Source organism: Atractosteus spatula (genome assembly GCF_055471065.1).
Source record: "Atractosteus spatula isolate fAtrSpa1 chromosome 5 unlocalized genomic scaffold, fAtrSpa1.hap1 SUPER_5_unloc_1, whole genome shotgun sequence".
NCBI classification, from domain to species: domain Eukaryota; kingdom Metazoa; phylum Chordata; class Actinopteri; order Semionotiformes; family Lepisosteidae; genus Atractosteus; species Atractosteus spatula.
Window position 1 is genome coordinate 823,672 of NW_028296651.1, and position 11,329 is coordinate 835,000.

The 11,329-nt window shown below is 48.7% G+C and overlaps 2 protein-coding genes and 1 pseudogene across 2 annotated transcripts in view; 2 read left to right on the forward strand and 1 right to left on the reverse strand.

Moving 5' to 3' along the window:
- Positions 1–976: 976 nt before the first annotated feature.
- cd2bp2 (CD2 cytoplasmic tail binding protein 2) lies at positions 977–5,110 on the reverse strand. The gene is made up of 7 exons (XM_088909105.1): positions 4,989–5,110; positions 4,035–4,110; positions 3,525–3,645; positions 3,285–3,442; positions 2,132–2,663; positions 1,626–1,711; positions 977–1,380 (listed from the first exon to the last, which is right to left on the reverse strand). The coding sequence occupies exons 2-7, from the start codon at positions 4,107–4,109 to the stop codon at positions 1,270–1,272; spliced, it is 1,083 nt and encodes a 360-aa protein (XP_088765231.1). The 5' UTR covers position 4,110; positions 4,989–5,110; the 3' UTR covers positions 977–1,269.
- Positions 5,111–5,138: 28 nt separating this feature from the next.
- LOC148810298 (uncharacterized) lies at positions 5,139–10,049 on the forward strand (annotated as a pseudogene).
- The window catches only part of pheta2 (PH domain containing endocytic trafficking adaptor 2), a 9,328-nt gene continuing 7,785 nt past the window's right edge, over positions 9,787–11,329 (forward strand). The window contains exons 1-2 of the mRNA XM_088909099.1: positions 9,787–10,115; positions 11,001–11,124. Coding sequence (XP_088765225.1) covers positions 11,044–11,124 — 81 coding nt within the window. The 5' untranslated portion in view covers positions 9,787–10,115; positions 11,001–11,043. The remainder of the gene's footprint in view (positions 10,116–11,000; positions 11,125–11,329) is intronic.

An 11,329-nucleotide genomic window follows, 5' to 3' on the forward strand; every position in this document is an offset into this window, starting at 1 on the left:
AACGGCTTAGCCAATGGGAGCCGTTCCCTTCAGAAGGCAGGCCAATGGGAGCTGAGCAAATGGAGCCGGGCTTTCATCCTCGCAGAAACTTGGAAAGTCTACCAATCAGCGCACTAGAACGTGAAGCACTGCCCAATCAGAAGTACGCAAACTCTGTAGGTTTCTGTTGAGGCGGGACTTGGACGTTGAAGGGGTCATTAGCCGAAGCCGTGCGGCGCAGCAGTGACGCAGTTTGTGCGACACTGATCTCTTACGGACAGCGGTGTTTGTGTCCGCAGGCTGGAGCTTCACCGTTCGCTCTTCAAGTAGCCACCCTTGCACGATCGGGGCTGGTTTCGCAGAGACTGAGATTTGTAAATTCAAAAGGAGAAATTGTTCAATTATCATACAGATAGAGACACACTGTCCTGAACTCTGCCGGACTGGTCAGTGTCCGTAAAGACACACTGTACTGGACTGGTCACTCTCCGTACAGACACACTGTACTGGACTGGTCAGTGTCCGTACAGAGACACTGTGGTGGACTGGTCACTCTCCATACAACACACTGTACAGGACTGGTTACTGCGTACAGACACACTGTGGTGGACTGGTCAGCGTCCATACAGACACACTGTACTGGACTGGTCACTCTCCGTACAGACACACTGTGGTGGACTGGTCACTTCGTACAGACACACTGTGGTGGACTGGTCAGTGTCTGTACAGAGACACTGTGGTGGACTGGTCAGTGTGTGTACAGACACACTAGACAGAGCTCTGCTGGACTGGTCAGTGTCCGTTCAGACACACTGTACTGGACTGGTCACTGCATACAGACACACTGTGGTGGACTGGTCAGTGTCCATACAGAGACACTGGACTGGAGTGGTCACTCTCCGTACAGACACACTGAGCTTGAAATACAAATCACATATACACTATAAATAAATCAAATACAAAGTAAAAAATACACAAAAATGAACATAACTGCATGTTTAAATCTAAAGTCATCCTCTTTCCTTTATTACAAACTGAGCAGAACTGTACAGATACAGAACATCACCATGGAGAACAGCTGTATGTCAGCTGTCGATGTGCGCATGAGTGTGTCAGTGCATGGGATTGTGTGTGTGTAATAGTGTGTGTGGAGGAGTATTTGTGAGTGCATCAGTATATCTGTGTGTAAGAGTGTATGTGTGCGTAGGAGTATATGTGTGTAAGAATATTTGTGTATCATTGTATGTGTGTAAGAATATTCCTGGTGCTGTGAGTGTGTAGTTGCAGATGTCAGGTATAGAGCTCGAAGTCCAGTCTCCTGGAGTTGTAGAACTGTGCACTGGGATGTCCAATTCGCCGGCAATAAACTCCTTCTTTAAAATAGCCCTGATCAACCCAGTCCTGAGAGAGAGAGATCAGGGTTACATTACACACAGGACATTAACACTGCACTGAGAGAGAGAGGGGTTAATACACACACTGACTGGACACTCCAGTACATTAACACTGTACTGAGAGAGAGAGGGGTTAATACAGACACACTGACTGGACACTCCAGTACATTAACACTGCACTGAGAGAGAGAGGGGTTAATACAGACACTGACTGGACACTCCAGTACATTAACACTGCACTGATATATTAACCTGCATCTGCTGGCTGCTGAAAGGCCCGTACAGCTCTGAGTTCTCCTTGTTCTCCCACTTGTACTCCCACATGACCTCCTGGCTCACTGAGAGAGAAACACAGAGAGGAAACTCTGAACATTCAGAACACGTGGGGTCAGGTGCACTTGCAGTACTTCGTGACCAGTGAAATAGGTTCAAACACACACACACACACACACACACACACTCACAGACGCACACTCTCACACACTCACTCAAACACACACTCACACAGGTATGCACACACTCCCTCACACTCACACTCACAGATGCACACTCGCACAGACTCACTCAGACACACACACTTACTCAAACACATACACTAAGTCACAGAGACGCACACTCAGACACACTTTTACACACTCACTTAGATACATTCACAGAGACACATTCACACACTCATACACACTCTCCCACAGTCGCTCGCACACTCTCGCACGCACACACTTGCGCGCGCGCACACACACACACTCTCTCTCTCCCACCTGTCTCTCTCTCCTCCTCCTCCTTCCTCTTCTCCCCTTCAGTCCCGTCAATCTTGTCGGCGAACATGTCCAGCTGCTCGTCCTCCTCGTCTTCCTCGCCCCGCCCGCTGCCCGCCGGGGCTTTGACCTTCGACCTGTAGGCCAGGCTCTCGTAGGTCTGCTGGTAGATCTCGAACTCGCCGCCGCCCACCAGCCTGTCGGCCAGCGCGGTCAGCCGGTCCAGCGCCGGGGCGTCGCGGCCGCCCGCCCCCAGCCCGCCCAGCCTGCGCAGCGCCCTGGCCACCGTCTCCCCCGGCAGCAGCAGCTCCACCACGCCCTGCGTCAGCTGCTGGCGGCTGAGAGAGGCCAGGGGGTCGGGCGGGGCTTCGGCGCTGCTGTCCGGGGCGCCCCCGCCCTCGCCCTCGCCCCCGCCCTCGCCGGCCCGCTGCTCCCTCTCCAGCTCCTCCTGCGCCTCGTCCTCGTCGCCCGCTCTGCGCCGGCGCTTGGCCGACAGCCCCCGGCGGCGCTGTGGGGGACGCTCTCGGATCTTCACCTGGCAGGAGGGACAGGGGGAGGGACAGGGGAACAGGGACAGGGACAGGGACAGGGGGAGGGTCACTGACACCATTCCAGATTCTCTCTCGTGTACGTACGGTGTACTAGACGAGTTTCACCCTCATCGGAATACAAGCCCACTCCTTCACCTGCAGAAGACCCCCCCCTCACACCCACACGAGACCCCGCCCCTCACACCCACACGAGACCCCCCCCCTCACACCCACACGAGACCCCCCACACGAGACCCCCCCCTCACACCCACACCTACAGAGCCCGCCCCTCCGCCCCCTCTCACCTGCAGAAGACACACACTCACACTCACTCCTGAAGACGCAGCCCCCAGTACCACCCAGGTCCAGTGTGACCTGGTCTACAGTCTGACCAGTTCTGCTATAATCCAGTTTTATGATCTGGCCCAGTTCTGATGTGACCCATTGCTATGGTCTGGCCTGGTAATGGTGTGACCCGGGTTTATGGTCTGGCCTGGCTCTGGTGTGACCCAGTGCTATAGTCTGGCCCGGTTCCAGTGTGATCCAGTGCTACGGCCTGGCCCGGCTGTGGTGTGACCCAGTGCTATGGCCTGGCCCGGCTGTGGTGTGACCCGCTCCAGTCTCACCCAGTCGATGTTGTCCAGCCAGTTGTCTCGAATCTGCTGCTCCTTGTTGAGGAAGTAGTTTCCCTCCGAATCAAAGTGCCCCTCCTGCATTTCCTCTTCCAGGTTAAAGGGCGTGATGCGCACCCCCTCGTCAAAGTCCAGGGTCGCCGATTCCTGGCCTGCACAGGGGAGACAGCGGGGGAGTGAGAGAGCAGACAGAGTGAGCTGCACTCACACGGCGACGACAGAGTGAGACAGTACCCTCCACATCGTCACTGGCCAGCATGTCATACTTCTGTCCCTCTTCCTCTTCCTCCTCATCACTGTCCAGGGAATGTTTACCCTTGAACCTGGAGCCAGGGCCACTGACATTGTCACACACCTGCAGGGAGAGAGAGAGACACACTGTCACACACCCGCAGAGAGAGAGAGAGAGAGACACACACTGTCACACACCCGCAGAGAGAGAGAGACACACACTGTCACACACCCGCAGAGACACACAGTCACACACCGGCAGAGAGATACACACAGTCACACACCCGCAGAGAGAGAGAGACACACAGTCACACACCCGCAGAGAGAGAGAGACACACAGTCACACACCTGCAGAGAGAGAGAGACACACAGTCACACACCTGCAGAGAGAGAGAGACACACACAGTCACACACCCGTACTGTGTTCACATACAGTCTCATACCCTTCAGACAGGGTCTCTACTCAGGACTGTATTAACCATATGGTATTTCTGCTGAGAAAGAGTACTGAACCTTCTTATTTGGAGGGTCATTCTCCAGACTGTACTCTCCATTCTCGTCCTCAAACATCACCCTGCGCTTCGACATCCTGAGGGAGACAGAGGAATAAGGCAGAGAGGGGTTAATACAGAAACACTGACTGGACACTCCAGTACATTAACACTGCACTGAGAGAGAGAGGGGTTAATACACACACACTGACTGGACACTCCAGTACATTAACACTGCACTGAGAGAGAGAGGGGTTAATACACACACACTGACTGGACACTCCAGTACATTAACACTGCACTGAGAGAGAGAGAGGGGTTAATACACACACACTGACTGGACACTCCAGTACATTAACACTGCACTGAGAGAGAGAGGGGTTAATACACACACACTGACTGGACACTCCAGTACATTAACACTGCACTGAGAGAGAGAGGGGTTAATACAGACACACTGACTGGACACTCCAGTACATTAACACTACACTGAGAGAGAGGGGTTAATACAGACACACTGACTGGACACTCCAGTACATTAACACTGCACTGAGAGAGAGAGGGGTTAATACAGACACACTGACTGGACACTCCAGTACATTAACACTGCACTGAGAGAGAGAGGGGTTAATACACACACACTGACTGGACACTCCAGTACATTAACACTGCACTGAGAGAGAGAGAGAGGGGTCAATACACACACACTGACTGATTTAACGATTCAATAACATGATTAACCACAGAATAACAATCTGAATGTAATCCCAACAGACAAGTGTACTTTGAAGTGACAGCAGGTCTCTTTAATTTCTGAATCTCTCCAGTATTTACTGGAGATCATCACACAGCTCCAACAGTATTACCATCCACAGTTACTTTCACAGCACCAAACAGAAAAAAACATGAGGACAGACCCAATGAGAATTCGGTACGATTGTGATTATCGTTAGTACTGATATGTAATATTATTTACCTTTATTTTACAGCTGTGCTCACGACGTGAATTATTACAGCGCCACAATGCGCAAACAAGAGGAAGTGACGTAGATAAACAGCGCCGCCGAAGGAGGAAGTAACCTCCTTCCTTTGAGAAGAACGGGAACAGTCGCAGATTATTGACGTCATGTCGATCCGGCCGTGCCAGACCTTTGTAAAAGATTTTGATATTATTTTACATTTTGTTCGATCTGATTTGGATAAAGGATATGATTTTATTATTCATCTGTTAATTATTTTGGCAAAATACTTAATCCACAAATGTAAATGGTCTAATACTGCTCCCTCTATTCATGCTTTTAAAGTTGAAATCCTCTTATTTAAATTGTTAGAAATTGAAAGAATCAAAAGGCGAGACACACAATGGAAATATCTAATAAGTATAATTTTTAGTTTTTACAACTGTGAATTGTCTATTTCTGTATATATTTCATTATTCTGTCTCCTTTTTTGTATTTCTGGTGTTTAAATAAAAAAAATATTTTAAAATATTTTACAAACATATGTCAAACTCACAAAATTTAGCTCTTATCATAACAGTGACGTTTTCGCCTCAGACTCGAGGTACGACGCGGCCGCTCAAGAGAGATTACCAGTAACCCCAGTAAAAAAGACTCATTGGTGCTTATCGATCTGGGAAAAGATACAGATCTTACAGCATCGTGTCTGAGCCCCGATCCACAGTCTTTAATTTTTTTTTTATTTAAACAACAAAAGGAAATACAGTATAAACAAGAGTTCGTATAACATATCGATAACATCGTTTAAGCAAAGTAAATAGAGATAAGGTCCGCACCGCTTTCATGTTTTCACATTTCGAAACAGTCTACAAATACGCCCTCACATCTATGTGAAACTGTTCAGACACAGGACTCTTCCTGGGTAGATATAATAATCATCAATTACAAAATATATTTTCGTTTAGTTCCAATGGGATTGAAGTTTAACATTACGTCTGTTTCTTTAAATATGATTAATATTCGCCTCTTTTTTATATAAGTTTGCAAATCAGTCCAGAAGGTTTTTACAATAGATAGATGAGACGAGATGAGTTAGATGAGTTATTGATCCCGAAGGGAAACAGGCGTTGCAGCAGCCCAGCCCAAGACGAGCAAGAACAGACATCGGACTAGATGGAAAATTAAAATAAGTACAACAGTACAAAATCAAATAAATAGAGTTAGCAAAATATGCTCATAGTCACTGTCAAACAATAAAAGATGTGCGAAATGTGCATGGGTATATGCCGGGAGGAAGGACGTGCAGAAACGTTCCCTTGAACGCCGCAGCTGGAGCAGCCTGTCACTAAAAGTGCTCCGCTGCCTCCTCACAGTCATAGCCACGAGCAAACAGGACAGAACCAAAATACTAGAAATTTATTTATTTATAGTCAATTTATTAATCATTCTTGGTAAATTTCACATCCATAAATCCAAATGGTCTAATAGTACTCCCCTTTTTAGTTCTTTTGAGGTGGAGCTGAAACACTATTTAAATTCTATTAAAAATGTGAGAAATAATAAAGCACGGAAAACATATGATATATGTAAAAAATACAATTTAATCATATAACTTACTTATTACCTCTGGCGGTTAACTGTTTATTTTTCTGTTTGTGTTTGTTCTCTTGTACCTAATTTGATCCTCTGATTGTATTTGTATTTGTAAATTCTTTACACATTTAATAAAAAATTCTTTTAAAAAAAAAGACAGAACCAAAATACATTTCTGGCTCCTGCCTTCCCAATCCCACACTGTGTTGTGTTCAGTCCTGCTGAGGAGAGGAGAGAGAAAACACAGGGTCTTCTCCAGGTGTGTCCTGAAGTGTGTGTCCCGCACTCCCAGGGAAGACTCCACAGCCTGACTGTACCCCTGACTGTACCCCAGTCTGTACCCCTGACTGTACCCCACACCGTACCCCAGTCTGTACCCCTGACTGTACCCTAGACTGTACCCCACACCGTACCCCAGTCTGTACCCCTGACTGTACCTCAAACTGTATTCCAGACTGTACCCCACACTGTACCCCAGTCTGTAACCCTGACTGTACCTCAGACTGTACCCCAGTCTGTACCCCTGACTGTACCCCTGACTGTACCCCAGTCTGTACCCCTGACTGTACCTCAGACTGTACCCCAGTCTGTACCCCTGACTGTACCCCTGACTGTACCCCAGTCTGTACCCCTGACTGTACCCCAGACTGTACCTCAGACTGTACCCCAGTCTGTACCCCTGACTGTACCTCAGACTGTACCCCACACTGTACCCCAGTCTGTACCCCTGACTGTACCCCAGTCTGTACCCCTGACTGTACCCCAGACTGTACCTCAGACTGTACCCCAGTCTGTACCCCTGACTGTACCTCAGACTGTACCCCACACTGTACCCCAGTCTGTACCCCTGACTGTACCCCAGACTGTACCTCAGACTGTACCCCACACTGTACCCCAGTCTGTACCCCTGACTGTACCTCAGACTGTACCCCTGACTGTACCTCAGACTGTATTCCAGACTGTACCCCACACTGTACCCCAGTCTGTACCCCTGACTGTACCCCAGACTGTACCTCAGACTGTACCCCAGTCTGTACCCCTGACTGTACCTCAGACTGTACCCCACACTGTACCCCAGTCTGTACCCCTGACTGTACCTCAGACTGTACATCACACTGTACCCCAGTCTGTACCCCAGTCTGTACCCCAGTCTGTACCCCTGACTGTACCCCACACTGTACCCCTGACTGTACCTCAGACTGTACCCCTGACTGTACCCCTGACTGTACCCCAGTCTGTACCCCTGACTGTACTTCAGACTGTACCCCAGTCTGTACCCCTGAGTGTACCCCAGTATGTACCCCACACTGTACCCCAGTCTGTACCCCAGACTGTACCCCACACTGTACCCCAGTCTGTACCCCTGACTGTACCTCAGACTGTATTCCAGACTGTACCCCACACTGTACCCCAGTCTGTACCCCTGACTGTACCTCAGACTGTATTCCAGACTGTACCCCACACTGTACCTCAGGCTGTACCCCTGACTGTACCTCAGACTGTATTCCAGACTGTAACCCACACTGTACCCTGACTGTACCCCAGTCTGTACCCCCCAGACTGAATCCTGAGGCCGCCAGAGGAATCCTACTCCATTGGGCCCCTGAGCCAGGCCCCTGAACCCCAGCTGCTCTCCCTGTGTATGTGTGTCTCCGGGAGAACAGGCTGGGGTCTGTGACAAGACAGACTCCTCATTTGAGAGACTGTAGATGGCCCCCTGACTGTACAGTGTCCCTCAATTATAATATTAACAACAATAATAATACAGTGTGTGATCTCCTGTCCCAGCCTGAGGAACAGACAGTGAGCCTGTCTCTCAATAATAATAATACAGTGTGCGATCTCCTGTCCCAGCCTGAGGAACAGACAGTGAGCCTGTCTCTCAATAATAATAATAGTGTGTGATCTCCTGTCCCAGCCTGAGGAACAGACAGTGAGCCTGTCTCTCAATAATAATAATACAGTGTGCGATCTCCTGTCCCAGCCTGAGGAACAGACAGTGAGCCAGTCTCTCAATAATAATAATACAGTGTGTGATCTCCTGTCCCAGCCTGAGGAACAGTGAGCCTGTCTCTCAATAATAATAATACAGTGTGTGATCTCCTGTCCCAGCCTGAGGAACAGACAGTGAGCCTGTCTCTCAATAATAATAATACAGTGTGTGATCTCCTGTCCCAGCCTGAGGAACAGACAGTGAGCCTGTCTCTCAATAATAATAATACAGTGTGTGATCTCCTGTCCCAGCCTGCGGAACAGACAGTGAGCCTGTCTCTCAATAATAATAATAATACGGTGTGATCTCCTGTCCCAGCCTGAGGAACAGTGAGCCTGTCTCTCAATAATAATAATAATACAGTGTGTGATCTCCTGTCCCAGCCTGAGGAACAGTGAGCCTGTCTCTCAATAATAATAATACAGTGTGTGATCTCCTGTCCCAGCCTGAGGAACAGTGAGCCTGTCTCTCAATAATAATAACACAGTGTGTGATCTCCTGTCCCAGCCTGAGGAACAGACAGTGAGCCTGTCTCTCAATAATAATAATACAGTGTGTGATCTCCTGTCCCAGCCTGAGGAACAGTGAGCCTGTCTCTCAATAATAATAACAAAGTGTGTGATCTCCTGTCCCAGCCTGAGGAACAGTGAGCCTGTCTCTCAATAATAATAATACAGTGTGCGATCTCCTGTCCCAGCCTGAGGAACAGCGAGCCTGTCTCTCAATAATAATAATACAGTGTGTGATCTCCTGTCCCAGCCTGAGGAACAGACAGTGAGCCCGTCTCTCAATAATAATAATACAGTGTGCGATCTCCTGTCCCAGCCTGAGGAACAGCGAGCCTGTCTCTCAATAATAATAATACAGTGTGTGATCTCCTGTCCCAGCCTGAGGAACAGACAGTGAGCCTGTCTCTCAATAATAATAATACAGTGTGTGATCTCCTGCCCCAGCCTGAGGAACAGACAGTGAGCCTGTCTCTCAATAATAATAATACAGCGTGTGACCTCCTGTCCCAGCCTGAGGAACAGACAGTGAGCCTGTCTCTCAATAATAATAATACAGTGTGTGATCTCCTGTCCCAGCCTGAGGAACAGACAGTGAGCCTGTCTCTCAATAATAATAATACAGTGTGTGATCTCCTGTCCCAGCCTGAGGAACACGCAGCCTGTCTCTCAGTAGTGTTGTGTCATGTAGCCGACAGTTTTTTAAATGTTGACTTACTTTTGCTGCTTTGGCAGCCCTGTGACTCAGCCGTCATGCCAATAAAGCTCTGTGAGTTTGAAAGTGGTTGAGAAACGGGGAAGTGCTGCTGGAGGAGGGAAGGCGCTCAGACTCGACCCGCGGGCGTGTTGCAGCTCCGCCGCCGGCGCCGCAGGTGAGCCGACAGGCGCCGCTCGCACGCGCGGAGCCGCACCTGGAAGTGACGCGCAGGTGTGACGCGCAGGTGTGCCGCCGCTGCCCCACCCCGCGCAGGTACCGCCGCCCGTGACGCGCACGTCAGCACACGGCCGCGGACACGCAGACGGGCACCGGGAGCTGCTTACCTGAGACTCCGGTAAGAAACCAGTTTACAAACACTTTCTATACCCTGTGTGTTCAGTGTGCAGTATTCAATACAGTTTCTATACACTGTGTTCAGTGTGCAGTGTTCAATACAGTTTCTATACACTGTGTGTTCAGTGTGCAGTATTCAATACAGTTTCTATACACTGTGTTCAGTGTGCAGTGTTCAATACAGTTTCTATACACTGTGTGTTCAGTGTGCAGTGTTCAATACAGTTTCTATACACTGTGTGTTCAGTGTGCAGTATTCAATACAGTTTCTATACACAGTGTTCAGTGTGCAGTGTTCAATACAGTTTCTATACACTGTGTGTTCAGTGTGCAGTATTCAATACAGTTTCTATACACAGTGTACAGTGTGCAGTATTTAATACACTTTCTATACACCGTGTGCTCAGTGTGCAGTATTCAATACACTTTCTATACACCGTGTGCTCAGTGTGCAGTATTCAATACACTTTCTATACCCTGTGTGCTCAGTGTGCGGTATTCAATACAGTTTCTATACACTGTGCTCAGTGTGCGGTATTCAATACAGTTTCTATACCCTGTGTGCTCAGTGTGCAGTATTCAATACAGTTTCTATACCCTGTGTGCTCAGTGTGCGGTATTCAATACAGTTTCTATACCCTGTGTACAGTGTGCAGTATTCAATACAGTTTCTATACCGTGTTTAGTGTGCAGTATTCAATACAGTTTCTATACCCTGTGTACAGTGTGCAGTATTCAATACAGTTTCTATACACTGTGTGTACAGTGCGCACACAGGTCAGACTGACAGTAGTCCTGGTGTAGGATTGTGAATTCACATAATGATCATACAGATGTTACTGTCAGTCTTGGGGCTCACAGATCTGTCTGCTGTTCCCTATTTCAGCTGCTGTACTACACCTTTCCTGCAGCCAGGGGGCACTGTCAGCATGAAGCTGCATGAGAAGATCTTGGTTCACTACCTGACTTGTGATTCCCCAGTGGACAAAGAGGGATACCTCTACAAGAAGGTACCAGTATTCCCAGTGATTAACAGTGTAACTGGTGTGCTGCAGTGTACTGTGATCAGTGGTGTAACTGGTGTGCTGCAGTGTATTGTGATCAGTGGTGTAGTTGGGGTACTGCAGTGTACTGTGATCAGTGGTGTAACTGGTGTGCTGCAGTGTACTGTGATCAGTGGTGTAACTGGTGTACTGCAGTGGACTGTGATCAGTG

Excerpts from the sequence above, each read along its gene's own strand:
- cd2bp2 (XM_088909105.1), bottom strand. The coding sequence starts at position 4,109 with ATGTCGAAGCGCAGGGTGATGTTTGAGGACGAGAATGGAGAGTACAGT. Across the intron at positions 3,646-4,034 it reads ATGACCCTCCAAATAAGAAG|GTGTGTGACAATGTCAGTGG; the intron begins GTTCAGTACTCT and ends CTCTCCCTGCAG. Across the intron at positions 1,381-1,625 it reads TCAGCAGCCAGCAGATGCAG|GACTGGGTTGATCAGGGCTA; the intron begins GTTAATATATCA and ends TCTCTCTCTCAG.